This window comes from Podarcis liolepis (assembly GCF_965112155.1).
Source record: "Podarcis liolepis genome assembly, chromosome: 9".
Taxonomy (NCBI): domain Eukaryota; kingdom Metazoa; phylum Chordata; class Lepidosauria; order Squamata; family Lacertidae; genus Podarcis; species Podarcis liolepis.
This window is the reverse complement of record NC_139564.1, coordinates 9,188,377-9,211,920: the sequence shown is the minus strand read 5'-3', so window position 1 is coordinate 9,211,920 and position 23,544 is coordinate 9,188,377. Positions and strand designations below refer to the sequence as shown.

General features: G+C 44.1%; 1 protein-coding gene across 1 annotated transcript in view; it reads right to left on the bottom strand.

Annotated features, from left to right (window-relative positions):
* The window catches only part of ADAMTS3 (ADAM metallopeptidase with thrombospondin type 1 motif 3), a 137,510-nt gene that overhangs the window by 23,131 nt on the left and 90,835 nt on the right, over positions 1-23,544 (bottom strand). Inside the window, exons 8-18 of the mRNA XM_083458599.1 lie at positions 22,729-22,885; positions 21,840-21,945; positions 20,678-20,821; positions 18,966-19,098; positions 16,927-17,040; positions 14,811-14,956; positions 13,879-14,054; positions 12,703-12,836; positions 10,746-10,869; positions 8,888-8,968; positions 1,095-1,258 (exon numbers count right to left, since the gene is read on the bottom strand). Of these exons, the coding sequence (XP_083314725.1) occupies positions 1,095-1,258; positions 8,888-8,968; positions 10,746-10,869; positions 12,703-12,836; positions 13,879-14,054; positions 14,811-14,956; positions 16,927-17,040; positions 18,966-19,098; positions 20,678-20,821; positions 21,840-21,945; positions 22,729-22,885 (1,479 nt within the window). The remainder of the gene's footprint in view (positions 1-1,094; positions 1,259-8,887; positions 8,969-10,745; positions 10,870-12,702; positions 12,837-13,878; positions 14,055-14,810; positions 14,957-16,926; positions 17,041-18,965; positions 19,099-20,677; positions 20,822-21,839; positions 21,946-22,728; positions 22,886-23,544) is intronic.

The window sequence follows — 23,544 nt, the reverse complement described above, 5'->3', positions numbered from 1 at the left end:
TGGTCACGGTTGTGCTGGCTGAGGCTGATGGGGATAAGTGTTATGAGTTTTGAGGAGATGTCTTGTTTGGGCTGGTCAGATCAGATTGAGAGGTGGGACCAGGATGAGGAGTTGGAGGCTGATGACTCTGGGGAGGGACCCAGTGGCCTGGAACAAGGTATGTTAGGTTCTTGTGAGATATCTGAGCTGCCTGGAGATGATGGGGACTCAGCCAATGAGAAACATGATCTTGGAGAGGGACCTAGTGGGCTGTCACTCTTTTGTTCCATTGCCAGTCCAGCCCACAACCCTGGCACCAGCACCTGAGCTGAAGGAGCCTTCCCACAGGGGAGGCACCCCATGCCAAGTCTGACTCTGAGCTGGTGCTGTTTCATCACCCATCGCTGGCCTGAACAGACAGCTCAGGCCCCGCCACCAGAAGCCGTTCCCATTCTCTTGTGCAGTCCAAAGATGCTCAGTGTTTGCCACACTAAAGCCCTTTCCACTTCACTTTTTAAAAAAACAACAACCTGGGATGTACATTTCCAAAATATAAGATAAAAAACAAATAAAATGGCTTTAGATACCTATTAGGTTCATAGATTACCATATAGCATATATTCAACACAAAAAACAGCAACAATTTCTTGTTGACAAAGGACAGCTGGACATAGAAAGGGCCCCATTACCTTCAGTAGCTTAGGGCCTCATCAAACCTAAACATAGCTGCCAACGTTTCCCCTGTTTAAAGGGAATTTCCCATACCCTGAATAGGATTCCTCGCAAGAAAAGGAAAAAGTTGACAGCTATGAACCTAAATCTGACCCTGGATTGAAGTGTAGAGCACAAGGTGACTCAGAAATAGACTGGAATATATGAAGGGCACAGAGACAGATACAAGGTGCATCTTAGGTCCCATTCATGTTCACCCCAACTGTGTATGACTGATGGGTTGCCTCTAGTTTTGAAACTCACAATTTGGGCAGATCTACTCTGTCATAACCACGTGGCTATGTCCTTGTTGGTTTTGTGAGTAGATCTCTCAAGTTGATACTGCCTGGCCTGGAACAGGCCCTGTTGGTCACACCAGAAACAGAAAATGGATCATGACTTACCAACACAACAATAGCATCATACAATGGCCCATCCGTCTGAAGGGTTTCTATGTCATCTTCTATGTGGTACTCCCACTCTAAGCCGAGATCAATGAAGGAACGAGAGCCAGATCCCTCTCCTTTGCCATTCAAAATATAGTGACCCGTTGCCTGGTTCTTAACAGCTGGAAGGAATAAAAGCAGAAATGGTGTCTGATTAATCATTGCAATTAAATTGGGTGGGTGGCCATGTCTTCCTTAAAGACAATACAAAAGGCACTCGGACCTTCATTTTGCATTGTTTCGATGCCATGAAATTTAGGTTCTCGTTTAGCGATCTCGATAGGGCATCAATGTGTTCTATTTTACAGAATGCAATCTATTTGATGACATCCTCTGTTTAAAGGGCTGCCCATTCACAATCCATTTAAAGAACCTTAAGAAGGGAGATCAGGGACCTTGAAGTTGCCAAGCCACAGTTTATCTAGGGTCATCTGTCAAGTCTTCCCCAGTATGCATTTTTATTTCAATTATAATAAATATAATAAATGAAATTTAGCCTTCACACAATTTGTGCAAATCTGTGTTCTCTTTCCTCCTCCTCCTTTTGGTGACACAGTTCATCTTTTCATTAGCAATGAATAAGTGGCCACCCAAGACCCAGAGCTTCTCAGCCCATTATCTAGTGCTTCTTTTTAGCTTTAGTTCACCCCCCCCACTGTGTTCCATGCACAATATGAAAGTAGCTGTAGCCTCTGCAGAGATGGTTTCTCTACAGCTAATTTGGAAGAACCAAGCCGATTAGACAAAATAAAATAGCAAGGGCAGGTTGGGAGAAAATGAATGAAAGCACATGCAACTAGAGGCTGGGGGGCGGAGATGGCTTTAGAGTTATTTGAAGATAATCCAGAGATCAAAGAAAAAGTGGTGTTCACTGATGCTAACTACGGTAATACCGTACTGGCCTGAATATAAGCCACACCTTTTTTTCCTTCCAAATTCCAACTGTGAAAAGTTAAAGTGTGGCTTATATTCAGAGCCGCACACCAGTGCTGGCTTGGGGAGCGGGCTGCTGAGTGCTGGCTGCCCCTCCCCACCCCCGTTCAGGGTGGTAGTGCTGGGTGGTGGGCCGCACCCACAAACAAGCCTTGAATTTTATTTGCGGGTGCGGCTTATAGGCGGGCCAATACGGTATTGCTACATGGCACCGATGGTGGCTAAGCTTTTTAAGAGCACAAGAGAAGCCTGCTGGATCAGGCCAGTGGTCCATCAAGTCTTGCAACCTGTTCTCACAGTGACCAACCAGATACCTGCAGGAAACCTGCAAGGAAGACCAAAGCACCAGAGCACTCTTCCCTCCTGCAGTTTTCAGCAGCTTACTGCCTTCAGTCAGGCACACAGAGCACAGCCATTGTGGCTAGTAGCTATTGATAAGCCATTTGTCTCACACTCTTTGAAAGCCATCCATGTTGGTAGCCATCACAAGAAGAGTTTGGATCTGATATCCCACTTTACCACTACCTGAAGGAGTCTCAAAGCGGCTAACATTCTCCTTTCCCTTCCTCCCCCACAACAAACACTCTGTGAGGTGAGTGGGGCTGAGAGACTTCAAAAAGTTTGACTAGCCCAAGGTCACCCAGCAGCTGCATGTGGAGGAGCGGGGAAGCAAACCCGGTCCACCAGATTACGAGTCCACCGCTCTTAACCACTACACCACACTGGCTCTCTTGTGGGGGGGGGGTGTCCCATGGTTCAACATACCTTTCAGGCTGAGGGCCAAATGTCAAGCGTAAAACCAAAGTGCGTCTTACTCTTTTTCACATTTAATCGTAAATGTTAGACAGAATTAATAGTAATTCCCCCTCTTTCTCCTGTTTGAAAAAACAATTTCACCATTAATTTCCACCCCTTTCCCCATTAAGCCTTTAAAAACTCATTTCACTATTAATTCCCCTATCCCCCCGTCACTCCACACTAAATTCATTTCATTATTACTCCTTGTTCATTTCATTCCACTATTAATATTCATCCCATTACTCCTTAATAACTTAATTTCATTATTAATTTCCACTCCCTGCCCCCCATGACTCCCAGTTAAATTTGTTTCATTATTATTTTCAAGTGCATTCCCCCCTTAACTCCTTTTCCATTTTACAAATTTAAACCCCATTGCCCAAGTTCCCCATTAATTTGATTAATGTTCCTTATTGCATTTACAAGTTCTAATGTTTATTATGATTAACCATTATGATCATAGCTCAGTTGGCAGAGCATGAGACTCTTAATATCAGGGTTGTGGGTTTTGCCCTACATAGGGCAAAAATAGTTGGACTAGATGACCCTCAGGGTCCCTTCCAACTCTGCAATTCTATTATTCTATGTTTTTCTAAAGAGCTATTACATTGCCTGCCCTCTTTCTGCTGCTCCTGTCAGCACTCGGGTGTGAAAGAATAGCCCAACCTGGTAATAATATACTGTAATGAATATTGGAGGAAGGGAGCTGCAGTCCGAGATAGGAAAAGAGGTGGTAATGAAACACCTAGATCCTTTAAATGAGGTGAAATTATTGCCATCTTCAAATATATTAAGGGCTGTCAGATGTAGGAAGCTAGTTTTACGCTGCTCCAAAGGGCAGGACCCAAACCAATGGATTCAATTTACAAGAAAGGAGATGCTGAAGAAATATTAGGAAGGACTTTCTGACAGTAAGAGCTGTTTGACAGTGGAATGGACTGCCTTGAAAGGTGGTAGACTCTCCTTCCTTGGTGGCTTCTAAGCAGAGGTTATGTGGCCATCTGTAATGGATGCTTTAGTTGAAATTACTGCATTGCAGAGGGTTAGACTGTATGACCCTCACAGTCCCTTCCAACTCTACAATTCCATGATCGGGAGCATTCTGTAGCTTTTGGAGATCAGGTCAGATCTCTTTTACAGTGAAGCTATAGGAAAGAAAGATGCAGATTGCTGAGTGTTAGAATTCCTGCTCCATGATTACAGTCATGGGATTTTTGTCTTTCACATGACGGTTGTATGTTTTGACTCCACAGAGTGGGATGTGACGGAAACAGGATGTTTGTGTTACTGTGTTCCACGAAATGGAACTATTGTCTTTTGTTTTTTCTCTTTGCTGTCTGATGCTAGAGAAAGAGGGAGCCATGTTGCAGTGCTCCGTGTGTGTTCATATGTAAATAAAGTAGATTAGCCAAAATGCTGAGTTCTGTCACACGAACTGCACAGACTCTGCAGATCCCTAAGTGTGCCGGTATCGGTTGGCATCGGTTGCTGTGATGTTCAGGCAAAGAAAGCTTTTGAAGCTCCCAAACGAATGACCAGGAGGGAGGGAACATGCCAGTCAGGTCCTACTCGAGTGTAGGCCGAGCTCCTGACACCCACCAGCTCCAGTCTCGATTCCACCAAGCTCACCTCCTGCCTTCTTCCTTGCAACCAGACTATGGGGTGATCCTGGCTGACAGCTTCATCCTCCTTAACCTCATGACGCCCTTGCAGAACTTATCAGGGAAGAGGCTGGAGACAACACTAGATTTAGTTGCTTCTGCCCATCACTGGCTCTCTGGTTCCCGGCTGTCCTCCCTATCAGTACCAACTGGTACCAGCCACCACTGCTGATGCAGAAATGCTTTCAATGTGCATAAGGTGGTGGGACGACTCTGAGGGCACTTTTCAGCAGTTTTGGGGCACGCACAGCGATATTTGCAGCAGTTATTTTGTAGCAATGTAACTGGCGAAAGTGGCCCATTGGGAAACAGGCTGATAAAAATAATAAAATATGCTGCTGCAAAAAATAGAAATAGAAATGGAGGTGTCCTCAGGGACTATGGTAAACCTTTGAGGAGAGGCTTATTCAGATTGAGTGCATCCCAAGTGTTTAAGCGCTTCAAATGCATTATTGCAGAATTCATTACAATAAGCTTTATGACAGGCCAGGAGGACTTCCATTCCCATATTGCAAATGTGCAGATTAAGGCTGAAAGAATAGTAGCTTGGTCTGCCCACCTAGGCATTTGAACCGGAGACTTCCAGGCTCACAGCTCACCATTATACAAATCAATGCAAATTTATTCTGAAGTCCCGCTGAATTAAATGCCACTGATTTGCAAACTTGCATACGATTGCGATCTATGCCAGATCCCTAGCATGGAACACCCTATTTCCTGGTGCTCATTTGGATCAACCAATTGATTGTCCATCTCTGCAGACTTGATCAAGTCAAGGGTAAGCAAACCAGGAGAGATACATCACATCCATAAAGAGGTAAAGGTAAAGGACCCGTGACAGTTAAGTCCAGTCGCAAACGACTCTGGGATTGTGGCTCTCATCTTGCTTTACAGGCTGAGGGAGCCGACATTTGTCCACAGACAGTTTTTCCGGGTCATGTGGCCAGCATGGCTGAGCAGCTTCTGGTGAAACCAGAGCAGTGCACGGAAACGCTGTTTACCATCCCACCAGGGCGGTACCTATTTATCTACTTGCACTTTGACGCGCTTCGAACTGCTAGGTTGTCAGGAGCTTGGACCGAGGAACGGGAGCTCACCCTATCATGGGGATTCGAACCACTGACCTTCTGATCAGCAAGTCCTAGGCTCTGTGGTTTAACCCAAAGCAGCACCCGCATCCCTATCACATCCATACCAAACATTTGAAGTACAATTAGGACACATTTAAGCTATATGCCTTCACTAAAAAAATTCCTGGGTTCTATAGTTTGTGAAGGATTCTGGGAACTGTAGCTCTGTGAGGTATAAGCTACAGTTTCCAGGGGTTTTTTGGGGGGGGTGAATGCATGTTCTTTAAATGAATAGTGTGCATCTCTGGGGGCCTAATGGGTTCTGGAAAGGGGCTGGCATGAAGTCTTTCTACCACCCTGTCACCCCTACTTCCTGAGGGATCAGCTTTCCAGGCCCCTCAGTTTTCTTACAGCTTCATGACTTCTGCATGACAAATTGATATAGCTCCTCATTCATCTCCAATTCTGTTGAATAATGATATTATAAAATGGCTAAGCTATTTATTTTGTCGTCTCTTCCTTACATGCTTTCAAGATGAGGCCCACCACTTAGTTTAATCGCCTCCCATCTGTGGATCCTTTGATTGCTCATCCTCCTAAAATATGCCATTACAGTGAATATTAGCAAATCAACAGTGGACTGAGAGAGAACATCAGCTTTAAAAGAGCTCATATAATGACTATCTGCACCAAAGGAGCATCTTATTGATTTCTCAAGGACCAGCTATTATTTCTTTGAGGGGTTTAGATTGCAGATGGCCGGCAAATCATCTGAAATTATTGGACTTGGAAAAAGGAACTGATTCCTCCTGACTGATATTTTTAAATACATGGCAACGTTCTGAGGCACAAATGTTGGGAAGGTGAATGATGTGCTTTTCTAAAGCTCAAAAGCACTAGCTGCAACTGCACAATATTACCGACGCCACAGAATGTAAACTTTTGAATGGAAACATGGGGGGGGGGATGGCGGCATGATTCTGTTGATCAAATACTACCTTAAGTGATATAATTCTGCACAGCTAAATTGTGTCTGCATACTCAATACATCAGACAGAAATGGATTTGAAAAAGCACAGTTTAAAATAATAACAAGAACACCCACAACAAAATCGGTAGCAAATGAAGCACCACCTTGTAAATGCATAGCCATGTATTAAGAGAGACCAAACTACTTTGGGTAGCAGTTCCTCCAGTCTTTCATTTGCATAAACTTTGCTTAAAAACCTCCAAGGAAGAAGAGTCCACAACCTCCTGAGGAAGTCCGTTTCACTGTCAAACAGCTCTTACTGTCAGAAAGCTCTTCCTGATGTTTAGTCAGAATCTCATTTCTAGCATAGTTAGTGACTTATGTGAAGCAGAAATTGACAGGATCAGGCCAAGCTCAACCAAATGTTTTTAAGAGAGCCAGTGTGGTGTAGTGGTTAAGAGCGGTAGTCACGTAATCTGGGGAACCGGGTTCACGTCTCCGCTCCTCCACATGCAGCTGCTGGGTGACCTTGGGCCAGTCACACTTCTTTGAAGTCTCTCAGCCCCACTCACCTCACAGAGTGCTTGTTGTGGGGGAGGAAGGGAAAGGAGATTGTTAGCCGCTTTGAGACTCCTGAAGGGGAGTGAAAGGCGGCATATCAAATCCAAACTCTTCTTCTTCTTCTTCTAAGCTTCAGTTTTTGGCCAGATTCACTTGCCTCCTCAAAGGAAGTGCCTTGGCATGACCTACATAGCAGGAAAGCTGGGTTCATGATGGAATATAAACTCAGCAGGGAGCTGCATCCATTTCTAGCTCTCTGATTCAGGTTACTAAACATCTTTGCCTCATTCACACATTACATTCCTTTGGTCTACTATTTAAGCATCTTAGATGTACACCCAGACAGACGGGATGCAGCAACTGTGATAAAGCAAAGGAGGTTTGGGTCTGTTCAGCACATGGAGGTTGAAAGATTCAGAACAGACTGGAAAGAAGTGCTTCTAAACACTTTGCATCATTAAACGATGGATGTTTGCTCCCACAAGAAGTGGCAATGACTACCAACTTGGATGGTTGTAAAACAGGACCAGACAATGGCTACTAGCCTCAATAGGGTTGTTCAACATCCACTGTTGAAGACAGTAGGCCTAAGAATACCAGTAGATGCAAATCACAAGTGAGGAGAACACCCAGGTCCTTCTTGTGAACTTCCCGTGGGCATCTGGTTGGTTATTGTCAGGGATTGGTTTGAAGACAAGGACTGGGGAATACGTTCTATGGCAGACCAGCTTGTCTCCAATGGAGAGCTGGAGGGGGAAGAGTCGCCCCCCCGGCCACAGTGTGTTCAGAAGCAGAGAGAGAGAGAGACAGAAGCTGAACAGTTTAGGGAGGAGTTACCCACTCTTGAGATAATGACAAGAGAACCAGAAGGGAGGGGGCAGCGACTTGAGATGTCACTTGGGAGTGTGGGGGACCCCTCACCAGCACCACAGACTCAGAGGTCCAAACGTATCAGAGAGCAAAGGAGTCAGAGGGAGGGAGGAACTTCTCGCTGGCGCCCAAAATGCTGCGGAAGTTGGGAGGAAGATTTAGAGTAGCCAACTGCCCTCCAGTTGTCTAAATTACCCACACACTGCCCTCCACACTGTAGTCAGTGTGGTGTAATGGTTAAGAGCAGTAGCCTCGTAATCTGGTGAACCGGGTTCGCGTTTCTGCTCCTTCACATGCAGCTGCTGGGTGACCTTGGACTAGTCACACTTCTCTGAAGTCTCTCAGCCTCACTCACCTCACAGAGTGTTTCTTGTGGGGGAGGAAGGGAAAGGAGAATGTTAGCTGCTTTGAGACTCCTTAGGGTAGTGATAAAGCGGGATATCAAATCCAAACTCCTCTTCTTCTCCTCCTCCTCCTTGCAGAGAGCTGTGTATTTGTGCTCGTAACATGATGCTGCAATAATGATGCTATAAATCTCTCAACCGCTTGTTAATTCTTATCTGTGAAGTTACCAAAGGGAGATGAGTACTCTCCATGCCTGACAATTATTGTGAGAAGAGGATTCTGGATCCAGCAGGTATCTTCTTATGTTCTTAACTCTTCCCTATGTTGAATTGAGTTCCACGGGTTATAAAAGTGATAATGAAACACAATGTCACAATGTCAAGTGAATTGCTCCACAACCTGAACCACAGGAGGTACCACTTAGACTCCCCAAGTGGCCAGGGTAACATCCGCAATGGTCCTCCTGGGCATCTTCTGGAAAGTGGGGTTAGGTCTATTAGAGTTCTTGGCAGCATGGTCAAACCTAAGCAGAGAAGCACTTACCAAGAATGTGAGGGGTAGCCTCGTCTTCTTGGACAGACACATGTCTAGCACCCGGGGGGATGTCAAACATCTTAAGGTAGCCTTTGGCATGTGAGGCAAGGCATTGGTAGGAGGCAGAAGAGAAACAAAAGGAGAGAGAGAAAAATAATTGCTAGGGTTAGTAGGTTGCAAGAAGAGGTTGGCCCCATTTGCAGAAGAGGTGCATCCATAAACCCATGAACAGCCAACTTAAGGACCAGTAGGCTTGCAATATTGGCGATTAGGCAGCCTTGCAGTTCCCATATTTTCATGAAAGAGGAGGGGAAAGGCAATCTTATTGCAAGCCACTTATTTCATTTTGTTCTCTGGCGAACCAAAGCAATCTGAGTAATTTAGACAAAGCATTTTTGTTTCCTACTGTATGTTTTGTGGAATGAAAATAGCAGGACACAGGGGTCATCTACCCCTGTTACCATCTGTCAGTTAGATCCTTTCCAGAATAATAAATACATATTGTTAAGAATTCATTTCTTCCCCAGTGGCTGAGATCAGGCCAGTGGACCATTTTGTAGAAGCACAGAAGCTGCTATCGCAAGCCAAATTCATCACCCTAAGAATTTCAGCTTACTGTTTGACATACTTCAGTGAATGTAGTTCATGGTCAGAATATTGTCAGCTTTCAAGAAGCTCCCATTGGAAGCATTAAATGATTTGCCTGAGTTTGCTTTTCCTGTAAGTGACTGGTCAGCAATTAGAAGTAATACAAGAAGAAAAAATGGTTCTGCGGCGGCTATGGATGCCCAAATTTCTGCAAAGCGTCAAAACTTACCCAGAATATTTTTAGATTCTCTGTTTTCAGAAACAGAAACATCACGAGCTCCTTTAGGCAAAGTGAACGCGCCTCTTGTCTTCCCTTAAACAGAATGTCTTTTGTTAGTAATTTAGGGCATGGAAGTCTTGAGTTTTCATTGACTGAGTCTTCATATGAGCACTTTTTTTTAATCAATCAAGCATGAATCAGTTCTGTTCCAAATTCAGTTTGAAATATTTTTGCACACATTGCAGCAGTTCTTTTTTACTTAAAAGCATCAAGTCAATGAAAATTAAGACTGTGAAAAATCAATTGGATACTTGCAGATTTCATTTTCCAGAACCTTGAGTTCATTTTGGCACCTCTTGCTTAATTGTTTCCCTGTTGGAAGAGGTCGATTAGATTTTTTTCTTGCAATGCCAAACATAAATGGAATCTAATGATAAATAATTGTGAAACATGATTGTGGAATGGAAATTAATGCTTCAAACACCTCCCCAAGGACAAAGATCATCCTCAAACACCAGCTAACAGGATTTTCTGCATTTGCTAGCTTTGCAAATGCTTCAACTGGTGTCCTGAACTTACCGCAAAATGTCTTGGATATATTCAAAATGAATAAATAAAAATAATTGAAGCATGGCATGCTGTTGTACTGTGGATCATTCAAAAGCTCAGTTTAAAGGTCTGCAAATCAGTTTGAAATTTCCATTTCCAGTTGACTTCAAATGGTTGCACGAAATGACTCCAAATAGTTGTGCAGACTGGAATCAGTTTAACACTGATGTTGGACTTCAATAGCTTCAGTCTGGATGGCCAATAGGTAGGATGGTAGCTAAAACAACATCTAAAGGGTTACAGGCTGGCTGCCTTGCTGTGACCTGTATTAAACCAATTCCAGTCCACACGAATATTTGAAGTCAGTTCATGTGAACATTTGCAATCATGGTCAAAGCACTTCATGTTGAGATTTAGGCTATCAGCACCTTTTCTCCTCTGCAGAGGTGAGGGACAGCAAAGGAAACTAATGGTAATATGGAAGAGTAATGGAGGTAGAGGTATCCCTACCAGGTTTCTTAGGGATTCTAGTGAAGGTCCCTTTGATCGTCCGGCAGTGAGAGTTATCTCCCCCGCATACTCCACACTTGTCTTCAGCTTTGTTGGACCCGATTTCCTTGTCGCAGCCCACTTTCTGCAAAAAAAGACGGTCACCGTATCATCGGAGCAGAGAATCAGAGGAAGCATTGTTTGGAAATGAACAGAATCAAATGCACAGGTCAAATTTGCAACTCCTAATATTTTTCCCCCAATGAAAGTGCAGGTGTTATATATGCTCCATAACAGCAGGTTTTGATACCAAGCATCTAATACAGTTTCTGGCAGATCTTTGCATTTATCACCCAAAAAGAAGAGGAAGTGGGGAGCAAGTTTCTGGTTCAGTGGTTGGGAACCTTCAGCCATGAAGTCTAATTAGGCCCACCCTTTGGCCCATGAGGCTATTTCAATCAAGACATGCTGACCTGCTTTGCAGGTTTGATGGGCAAAAATGTGGCTGGGCTAAAAAGGGGTTTGCAGGCCCAAGACACTTTGCACTGGGCTTTCAAAGCACCAGCTAATGGCTTTGCAAGCACCAGCAGAGGCTGTCATTGTGATGTCAGGTGATTGAAAGGTGAGGGGCTCCACCCACCTATCAAACCTGGCCCTTGAGGGGTGGGGAGATAAGGATTCAGGCCCCCAGCTGGATTCAGTTCTCCATGCCTGCTCTAGTTTATATGGCCAAGTAAACTTCAAGGACTCAAAAGCAATTTTGGCAGTTCAGGAGTTACTCTGCACAACTTACAGCATCCATTCATGACTTGCAGAAGCCAGGCAAATTCTGGCCCTACAGAATATACTTATGCAGATTGTGGAATTCCACATTTCCTGGTAAAGAATTTTTGGAATCTGTGCAGAATTTTTATGTCATTTTCTTCAATGGGTTACATCTCAGGCATAACCATTGGAAGTTTTAAGCAGAGAAGCTGGCAAAATTCTTCCAGCTCAGGGCCTCAGTGAGTTTCAGGTACTTGGTAATGCTTGTTTCAGAGAAGAACTGAGCATCAGAAGCTCCCATGTTCTTCTCCAGATCAGATTAAAATCCAAGCTGGAGGAGATTTCCTGCCTACCCCTCTTTGAAAAGCACCTCACCAAAGCTGGGTGCTTCAGGGGACCACCTTATCCCAGAACAAAATTTTCTGGGATCAGCTCTTCAAAGCACTTCCGTTGCTTCTCTGCTGCTTTGCTAAGGGGCTGCTTTGCAGAGCTACCCCCAGAAAAATGAGAGGAGCTGAGCTTTAGACCCCCATCCCCAGAAATGTCAGGAGCAACTCTTCAATGCAAAACTGTAACAAAGAAACACACAGGGAGGAAAACATTGCTGGCAACTGAACATGAGACCTTCTCTCATAAAAGAATGTTGTCCTTCACCCTCTCCAATTAGAAGTCACACCATGTTTATGTGAAAACAGCTGCACGGATGTTACTAGCCCAGAGATGGAAAGAAGAAAGAGTCCCTACCAGAGAGGAATGACAAACTAAGCTGATGGACTACACCAAAATGGCAAGGCTGACTGGAAAGCTCAGGAACCAAGAGGACAAAAACTTTTTTAAAGAATGGGAAAAAATTATAATTTATTTAGGAGACCACTGTAAGCAGATGAGAACATTAGCAGGATTTTAATCTCACTTGTAACGTAACAGACACTATGGATAACGTGGATGGAAACAAAATATAGATTACGAAATAATACGCAGTTGAAAATGTTGACAATAGGACCCATGGAGGGGATGGGGGGAAGTCTCGAGATTCAGAGAAATCTCTTTGTATGGATATGTATTTGGTATTATATTTGTAAAATCAAATTAAAACTATTTAAAAAAGAATAAGTCACGCCATGTATATTTGACTGAACATATCTTGCAAGGTCTTTTGTGAACAGCTCCAGCTAAAAAGAGCAACTGGGATGGTCAGGAAGACCTCACTCACCACACATTCCCCACGCACACAGATGCTGAAGGGGTCTTTGTATGAACAGCGAGTCCCATCATGGGTGAGTTGTTTCATGTAGGCAACATCTCCTGTCTCTCTGGATTGGCAGTAGAGTTGGCATCTTTTGGTAGCTACATGGGATAGAAATGTGGACAAAATATGTGTCCAAACCCATGAACAATTGTTGGATTACACAAGCAGCACAGACCACATTCACATCAATCCTTCAAACCACTTTAAACCATCACGGCTTTCCTCAAAGAATTATGGGAGATGCAGTTTGTTGATGGTGTTGAGAGTTGTTAGGAAACCCTTGTTCTCCTTCCAGAGCTACAATTCCCAGGGTGGTTTAACATTAATCCCACCGGCCCTGATTCAATTTGGGACCCAAAATCATGCCCAGGTCAGATCAAGGCCCAATCAGGATTACTGAAATGAGCCCTGGACCAAACCAGAAGGCACCTAATATAAATGCAGTAATACCTTGGAAGTCCAACGGAATCCATTCCAGAAGTCTGTTCGACTTCCAAAACGTTCAAAAACCAAAGCACGGCTTCCGATTGGCTGCAGGAAGCTCCTGAAGCCAATCGGAAGCTGTGGAAGCCCCATTGGACGCTTGGCTTCCAAAACAACATTTGAAAACTGGAACACTCACTTCCGGATTTCGATCATTCAGGAGCCAAACGTTCGAGAACTAGGCTGTTTGAAAACCAAGGTAAGACTGTATTGAACAGCCCTAATATAAATACAATAAATGACTAAAGCTACCTTTCTAGCTGTCTCTCTGTCATCTCCATATTCTCAGCTTCCTGAGCACGCTTAATTGTCAGAGAAGCTATGATGGGTCACAATGAAAGGCCAGGCTCCTCATTAATCAAAGGAGATCAATCTGTGCTACACGAGAAACTCTGTCGGGTTGATAGAATAAAGATCTAACAAAATTTCTTCCCTAGTTATATTTAACCAGTCACTGCGTTTTGTAATAGTTCTGGTTATTAGAGCTCAAGAGAAGAATTCATTATTGAGAAGTGACTTTTTGATGACTTCCCTACTGGAGGGCAAAGAGTTGGTGGAGGGGAATGAGCATTGCTCATCTGCTATTTGTTCTTCTTTCCCAACTCCATTGCAGCGTTTGAAACAGCTCTTTGCAGAAGACGACCGGCCATCACTTACCATCAGGATGTTCATAAGGCAGCCAGTGGTGTTTACTGCTCTGGTACTCAAAATGTGAGTTGCGTTGTTGACACTGCTGGGCTCGGAAGTCTTCGTGATGCTTTGGGCATTCTTCCATGTTGCACAGCTGGTACTCAAAGTTGACACCAGCACAGTCCTGACCCCCATTAAGAGGCCTTAAAGGGAAGAAACGAGGCCCGATTAGAATGATTAAAGGTACCTTTTATCATATGTGACAGACTTGTAAGGTGATAAAAGCTTTCTGGGAGATGATATATAATGAAATGGGGGGAAATGTTTAAAATAACTTTTGTTAAGAAACCAGAAGCTTTCTTATTAGGAATTTCAGGTACCAATATTCCAAAGGAATGGAAAAAACTTTTCATGTATGGAACAACAGCAGCCCAGATGTTACTAGCCCAGAGATGGAAAGAAGACAAGGTCCCTACCAGAGAGTAATGGCAAACCAAGTTGATGGACTGTGCTGAAATGGCAAAATGGACCAGAAAACTCAGAAACCAAGAGGACTGGAAGGGGAGAAATTGGGATCTGGGATCTGATCCAGCTTAGTCGCACCCCCAAGCATTCTTTTCTCTCTCTCTTTGAAATCATTGTTATTTGCTTTCACAAATACAAAGTTATAAAAATCCAAATGTATATCCATATACAGAGATTCCTCCGAATCTCGGGACTTCTCCCCATCCCCTCCATAGGGTCCCATTTTGAACATTTAGAACTGCATATTCTCCCCTTCCAGTCCACAAACCCCACTGATTCATCTCTACACTTGTCTGACTTTTGACCTAGGCAGTCCTGAGTTGTTGTTTTCATTTGAGCCACTGGATATAGTGTTCCTCAGAGGGCACCCTCCTTATATCCACCCCAAGATGTTGTGCGCGCAACAGGTCGCGAGAGAAGCACCGCCGACTCACGCAGGATTGTTGCACAGTCTTGTTCTGAAGCGAACGCCAGTTCCGCATGTCCGAGAGCAGGAGCCAAATTTCGTCCAGGCTCCCCAGCTGCCATCTTGCTTCAGCTGGTTGGTGTTTTTCCACATACAGTGACCTTTGTAGCACCACTAAGGGTAAAATGAGAAATGACACACACACACACACACACAAATTAGACCCTCTGTAGTCCCCTGATCTCTTCACCTGAACTTTAATTGTTAACATAAGAAGAGAGTTGCTGGATCAGGCCAGTGACCCATCTAGTCCAGAATTCTGTTCTGACAGTGGCCAGCCAGAAGTCCGTGAGAAACCTGCAAGCAGATCTGAGCACAAGAGGACTTTCCCCTCCTGTGGTCTCCAGCAACAAATATTCAGAAACATTGCTACCTCCAACAGAGGAGGCAGAGGATAGCCATTGTGGCTTACAAGTTGTGTGGCAAATTCCCGCCCCCAACAGTGGAAATAATGACACAAGACACAATTATTAAGGTTAATGGGCTAAAAATGGCCACAACTTTATTGGTTACAGGTGAAGAACTGTATTGGCTTAGGCATTGGTCCTAACTGACTATATCTGGCTTCAGCCCATCTGCTTGAAGTCCGGGAAGGGTTAACCAGCAGTAGGGGGAGTCCTGCTGATGCACATCAACTAGGAACTCCCCCAGGGTCACCAATAGGGGGTCTCCAGGCTTCGGACAGGGCCACGCCCCCCGGAATCCTTTACCGGACTACCCTTTGATATTTGGGGGAGGTGATGGCGCTACCTGCCCTCTTCCATCTACAGAGCAATACCAATGCCTAACAGCCAATACCCAGAAAGTTGTGACAATTTGCTACAAGGTAGGTGAAAGCCAAGTGGAAAAATTCCTACCAGGCCTCTCAACGGCGACCAACCAAGGTCCATAGCAAGGTCAAGGAACGAAAACCTTATAGGGCGGGAGGGTGGAAAAAGCAGGAACAGCTGGCAGACGGCAAAGAGGGAGATCCCCAGCCATGTCCTGCGTTAAATAGGGCAGGCCACACCCCCTGGCCAGGAGATGATGTGGTTGGGAATCCCACCCCCCAATCGTGCAGGGGCTGGTTCCAGTAGCTGCGTGCGTGTCGGGGCCGTGACGCCCGCAACCTCACCTCCTCCGTAGGGTGGAAGTGGCTTTATCACAAGCTCTCTCCTTCATGATTTCGTATAAGCCTCTATATTTTCATGTATCAATGAAATTGCTTCACTGTGTATTTTAATTATGTGTGGGGTTTTTCCTGTTAGTATAATTGAGTTTGTATTTAATTAATAATTTATTAACAGTCAATTAATTACCCCAGCCCATGCCTTCACAGTAGGATCTCTGTCGGTGGTCTCCCATGGTTCAAATACATGGGTCGTACTCATTAGGAGCTGTGCATTCATTAGGTAAAGGTAAAGGGAACCCTGACAATTAAGTCCAGTTGGGAACGACTCTGGGGTTACGGCGCTCATCTCGCATTACAGGCCGAGAGAGCCGGCGTTCGTCCGCTTCTGAAGACAGTTTTTCCAGGTCATGTGGCCAGCATGACTAAGCCGCTTCTGGTGAACCAGAGCAGCACATGGAAACGCCATTTGCCTTCCCGCCAGAGTGGTACCTATTTGTCTACTTGCACTTTGACGTGCTTTCGAACTGCTAGGTTGGCAGGAGCTGAGACTGAACAACAGGAGCTCACCCCGTCGCGGGGATTCGAACTGCTGACCTTTTGATCGGCAAGCCCAAGTGGCACAGTGGTTTAACCCACAGCACCACTGTGCATTCATTACCGGGGGCCTAATTCTGTAAAAAAACCCACACATAGTTGGAATTAGACAGATCTGCTCCCATTGGTAAAGATCTTATTTATTTGTTTATTTGTTTATTTATTTGTTTACAGGTATTTCAGCAAGCGTTTTAAGAAAGCCTTTCTGATTTGGTGGTTCTTTGAAACAGATTTTATCCATTGTATCGCTTCTGTAACCTCACTGTAAGCCACTGAAAGCTGCTGTGGTGTATAAGGAGTTGGAAATAAATAAAATCACCTCTGTATCTCTCTGCCTTGAAATGTATTGGGACATATAAACTTGAAGATACATACTCACTTTACTGGGTGCACATTCCGTTCCGTCCAGAGGGGGGCCCTTCTTTGTCTTGCAGAAGTAGGGGTTGTCCGGATGGCTGCACCACAACTGTTTACACGGGTCGAAAGTTCGGAACTAGAAAAAGGGAGATGCCTGGATAAGTTTTTGATCTCACAGAATTATTATTCTTTTATATAAATTTTTATTAGTTTTTTAACATACCATTTTCAACAATAATTAACCATACTTTTACATCTTATTCATTTTTTTTTGACTTCCATCAGTCCGGTCTGAAAATTTTCCAATCTAATCTCTTAGTATGCATTTCTTATTTTCCCTATTACATTTCAAACTCATAACCAATATCTCTATCTTTTTCTACTTTGTAACACTTCGTATATTTCTCCTTACAAAACTTCTTGTAGTCCTACTAGCATAATTTGTTGATTACAGTTGCTCTTCAAATAATTCATATACTTCTTCCAATCTTCTGTAAATCTCTGGTGCCGCAGGTTTCGAATGCTTCCTGTCATTTTGTCCACTTCTGCATAGTCCATTAATTTCGTCTGCCAGTCTTCTTTCATCGGAATTTCTTCTTGCTTCCATTTCTGGGCTATGATCTCACAGAATTATAGTATTGTATAGAGTTGGAAGGGACCCCAAGAGTGATCTTGTTCAATCCCCTGCAGTTCAGGAACCATAACTAAAGTATTAACCTAGTGAATGAACACACAACCTCTATTTAAAAACAGAGGAGATCCCACCACCTGGGGGGGGGGGTAGTCTGTTCCACTATAAAGCAGTACTTATTGTCAGAAAGTTCTTCCTAATTTTTAGCTGGAATCTCCTTTCTTGTAATTTGAGTTAATTGATTTCAGTGCTGCCCTCTGGAGCTGCAGAAAGCAAGCTTGCCCCATCTTCCATATGAAAGCCCTTCAGAAATGAAAGATGGCTATCATATCACTTCTCTTTTCTTTTTTTTAAATTTTTTTACTGGAATTTTATTTACAACATAACATAAACCCCCAATACACAAATCCACCCTCATTAAACATGAACATAACATACAATGAGTATAACATACAACAATACAAACAACCAAATAAAAGACTTCCTTAATCCTGTACCTGGCCTCCTTATTTACTTCTTAAAAACTGTTTCCTTTATGAATAATTATTAAGATTTTTCTAATTATAACTTAAATATCCACAAAGTCTCCTGCAGACATTACAAGTCCAGGTATGTATTTTAGGGCACTGTTTTGGGAAGTATTCTCTGCATTTTCCCCATGCTTTTTGAAACTCTTGTCTAGTGTGATCTCTAATTGTCTCTGTTAATCTAGCCAGCTCAATATACTCTAGCAGTTTGTCTTGCCGTTCCTTTTTTTGCTGGCACAGTTTCTTTTTTTCCAGTTTTTAGCCATTAGGATCATTGCCACTTCTGTGGCATAGAGGAATATTTTCTGATCTTCTCTTGCTATACCTGTGTCCGTTATCCCTAGTAGAAAAGCTCTTGTATTTTTCATAAAGTTATACTTAAACATTTTTTTAAGCTCGTCCTATACTGTGTTCCTTCAGATATTTGAAGAAGATTCATATCACTTCTCAGTCTTCTCTTCTTCAGGCTAAACCCACCTAACTTCCTCAACCATTCCTCTTAAGATTTGCTTTCCAAACCCTGTATCATCCTGGTTGCCCAGCTCTGGGCACATTCCAGCTTATCAATGGTTTGCCCCATTCTCTCCTTTGGGAGGAAAGATGAGATCTAGATTGAATAAACACATGAAGAATCATGACCAACTTGGGCTTACCTTTCATGATACATAATATAATGAAATATAACAACAGAGAAAGCTGCCTTACACTGAGTCAGACCATTGGTCCATCCAACTCAACATTGTCTTCACTGACTTACAAAGACACTCAAGGGTTTCAGACAGGTTTCCAAGTCTACCTGGATGCCATTGGGGATTGAACTGAGTTCTACATGCAAAACTGGGATCTTTCAATAGTTCAATGGTTTGGTCCGGTTTTACTTTCTAGAATTCGCTTTGGACATACCGCTGTGCACATTTTGTAGCCCACTCCAAAATCGAAACGGCACTGTTCATCCATGGAATAATTGATCCCCGGCAGGTCAGGAAGTTTGGGCCAGTCGTGTTCAAAGGGATCATCGAGGAGGCAGTCATAGGAGCTATTGCAGAAACGAAGGAGAAGAGAGTCATCTGCTGGATAGGCATAAACCACAGCTTATAACAGAGGGCCTTCTCAGTGGTGGCACCCACCCTGTGGAATGCCCTCCCATCAGATGTCAAGGAAATCAACAACTTTCTGACTTTCAGAAGACATCTGAAAGCAGCCCTGTTTAGGGAAATTTTTAATGTTTGATGTTTTATCGAGTTTTTAATGTTCTGTTGGGAGCTGCCCAGAGTGGCTGGGGTATAAATATAATATTATTATTATTATTATTATTATTATTATTATTATTATTATTAAATTAATATTTACTCCCACTGAGTCTAAGTAAGGAGGGTATTCCTTATCCACAGCCCATCTTTCAATCTGTTTAGTGGTTCTCAACCTGTGGGTCCCCAGATGTTGTTGGACTACAACTCCCACCATCCCTGAGCTCTGGCCTTGCTGGATAGGGGTGATGGAAGTTGTAGTTCAACAACATCTAGAGACCCACAGGTTGAGAAAGGCTGGACGGCATCAAGTAAGAGATAACGGAGATTCTTTCTGCCTATGAACACATGGTGACCAACACCAGAGGGCACTGCAGGGCCGATAAACTTTTGAGCCAACATATTCAGTTCAAATGCACTGGGATTGCAGAACTTGAGTTTATCAATGCTGGCAACAGCAGTTCTTGAATTAAAGATATTGGTGGTTCTTGCCCTGCAAAGAGTAAACATTCTCCCGTTTGCCTTATTGTGTTTGGATCTCTTAGGCTGATTTGCAAGAGGGCTGGTAGGCCCTTCAGATTGTTTGCTCTCTCCCAATTGCTGTTTCCAGTCAGCCACCCCATTCCCCAGTTCACTAAGCCCCCTAACTCTGAGACTGATAGTAACAGAAGGGCATGTCTGTGACAACTGATGTTACTGGAGCACACATTTCTTAATCTTCATGTAAAATACAAGGGAGGAGGGACGGGGATAAAGGTTCATTGGTGGTGGTGGTGGAGAAGGGGATCAGTTCCCAAAGACAAAAGGATCCCAGTTGATTGGGCTCATAATAAACCAGGGGTGGCTAATCTGTAGTTCTGCAGATGTTGCTGAACTACAACTCCCATGAGCCACAGTCAGCATGCCTAACATCGGGGATGATGGGAGATGCAGTTCAGCACCATCTGGAAAGCTACAGTTAAGCCACCCCTGGAATATCAAACAAGGCATTTTCCATGAGGGGCGGCCCCACCACTATCCACCCCAAAACATCAGTAACAACTGTTGCATCAGGTGCTTTGCTATTGACCTTTAAAAATGCATTAACTGCATGTCAAAATTAGAACAATGAATCTCCATGTCTGTGCACCAACGTCCTTTGCTGTGTGTCACTATGAAGGAAGAGAGGGCCAGGGTTGTTCTTCTTGGTCCTGCTGTTGACCTGCCTTCTGCAACCCATTGTTTCCTCCTGATTCAGTTCTTAAAGCTTCCAAGCCAGATCTGAGACTTTGCCTGGACACTAGCCAAACTATGGCTTTCCTCATGTGCGCTCCCTAGTCTTGCTCCAGGTATTTAGTGCCTGTTCATACAGCATATGTTGGTCCTTACTGTATGTATCTTTTGACTTCTTGGCCACTGCATCGGGACCAGTGGTATCGATGGAACGCTGCTTGCACCAGGGGAGCCATGACACTCCCCATTGCTGTCTCATCCCCACACCGGTTCCCTTGTCCGTCATGCTCCATTCCCAACCTGAAATCAGAGACCAGCATGATGGAATTAATTGGGGCCAAGAGTGGAGGAGGTTGAAACCATATTTCACACAAAAAATGACTTAGATCAGCTTCTCTTTTACTCTGATAAATTTTACCAGGCTGGTCTAGGTAGCTCAGGGATGGAGAGCCCTGTGGCTTTTCAGATTCTGCAGGACAAATATTCTCATCATCCTTGACCATTGGTCATACTGAGTTGGGCTGATGGGAGCCGGAGCTCAACAATATCTGTAGGACTACACATCTCAACCCTTCCCAAGCTCCTTCAATTCCAGGTTTTCTAGAAGGGAAAGCATGACAGCCATTGTAGTCTGAATTTCACAGACCCAGGTCCATCATTAGGACTCCATTGCAATTGAAAACCAGGGTCTGTGTTGGACTGCTTTAGACAGACATTTGGAAGGCTGGTCTAGGATCCTTCTCCCTGAACACTGGTGGGTGGTTCATTAGGGTGCAAGAAGCATTGTCCTACCAGCCTCAGTCTGCCCCAGCTGCTAACCCTCAGGGGTGAGGAACATGTTTGGCCTCACAGATCATTTTTTTATTTCTCCCTCTTCTTCCCAAGAGGACTAACTTTGACAGGTGGATGGCTGGATGTCATTGTGACATCAGATGACTGATAGGTGGGCATCCTGCTAGGTGGAAGGGTCTGCTTCACCATCACATTCTCTGCAAGGAACATGATGGTGAAGCAGCACCCAGCAGGAATATAACCCTCCGAACAATGATGCCAGCTGATGGGTAGTTTGGTGTGGTTGGAGGGAAATGGCCTTACTGGCCAACTTGGACACCCTGGTGGGTCAAGATTGGCCAGTAGGCCAGAGATTCCCTAGCATAAGGACATAAGAAGGGCCCTATTGGATCTCATCCAGTCCTGCATCTTTCTTCTCCTAGTGGCCAACCAGATTTCCATGGGAAGCCCACAACGATGACCCGAGTGCTCCTTGAACTTGTGATTCCCAACAAGTGAAATTCAGAGGCATACTACTGGGACTTACACGTGGCCAGTTTCATGGGCGACCACAAAAGCTGAAGAAAATCCGTCTTCATGGTTAAGAGTGCAGCTTCTGACAGGATGGCACATGCCTGTTACTGGAGCATAGCCTGTTGAAAATGTAAAAGATTTGGATTTTAAAAATAAAACAAAGCACTGTTTGTTAGCCCTCCGTGGCTACAGCTATATCGTCAAGCCTTAACCTACTGACAGAACAGAATTGTCAACAGTGCAGAAGGAGACATTTCTTTACAGTTCTGTGCAAAAGAAAAAGAGAGATTTCCGGTTGCATCATATGAAAATAGCTAGCTGCCTTATAATGTGTGTATGTAGCTTAGAATTGTGGCAGAGACTCTCCATGGTTTCTAGCAGGGATCGTGCCCAGCCCTACGCAGAGATTGAACCTAGGACCTTCAGCATGCAAAGCCTTCCCCAAACCCTTTATTTACCTTTCTATTGCACACTTTCTTCCCTTACTCCATCTCCTTCTGAGTAGGAAGGAACCTTAAAGAAAAATGGCTACTAGAAACCAGGGGGTGTGATTGCCATTCACCATCAGAGTAACATGAAGCCAGGAGAGATTCAGGAAACCTTTACAACCCATTCCTAGCTTCTAAATACATTCTTTTAATAACTGTTAGAAGTTCTCTAGTTTTATTTCATAAACCTAGTGGAGTAATAATAATAATTGGGAGAGAAATTGCTGAACACATTCCCCAGCAGGGATAGATTGAGTTACCAAACTTTGACCAACTCTGAATAAAGAGAGAAGAAATGACTTGTGAATTCTGGCTGGATTCCACTTGCCCGAATCAAGTAAGTTGAATCTTGAAAACAGCCAACACAGCAAAATACTTGTTCATAAAAAGAAGAAAAAGTCTTGGTTGCGCTACCTTGCATTCCAGCTGGTCCAAAATCTTGCCTGGTTAGGAATATGGCATGATCGTGGTGCTCCGAGTGGCTGGAGTCTGCTTTCTGTTGCTGATATGCCCAGCGGCAAACATTCTCCAGGCTCCGGGATGGATTTCCTCGTTCAATGAGGCTGATGGACTGAATAAGAATGTGATATATGTTAGATGGATCTGATCACAAGAGGAGAGATTGCTGCTGGTCAGGCCAGGCACCAGCACTCAGCACGGCAGACCAAATGATGTGGCTCTGGAGAGCCCTGCAGTGGTGATATTCTGGACCCCTTGTCATTTCATTCTATTCTAGAAAAAAATAAGATGGCACCAACTGCAGGTGATAGCTCAGTTTGCAAGACTGTGGTGCTGATAATGCCAAGGTTGCAGGTTCGATCCCTGTATGGGACAGCTGCATATTCAGGTTGGACAAGATGATCCTTCCAAATCCATGATTCTATGACTATATGAATCTATTCTATGATTCTATGCTTCACCTGGCACATGGCCTCATGGTGAGGGGCTGCACGTGATTGCCCCACCCCACTACTCTACAGGTGTGGGGAACTTCAAGGACTGAATCTGGACCTTTATGCCTCTCTGTTTGCCCCTTGGATCTCTCCCCAAGACACATCCCTTATCCTTGAGCCACACTCCTCACTGACCCCAAGTGTTTTTGCCTTGATTGAACGTGTCCTTGAAATCTGATAAAGCTTTTTGCTCCCCTGGATGGAGGTTGGAGAGCAGTGTATGAAGAAACTAGGCTACTGTTGCCTCACAAGCTGAGGAGACCTGGACAAATCATCA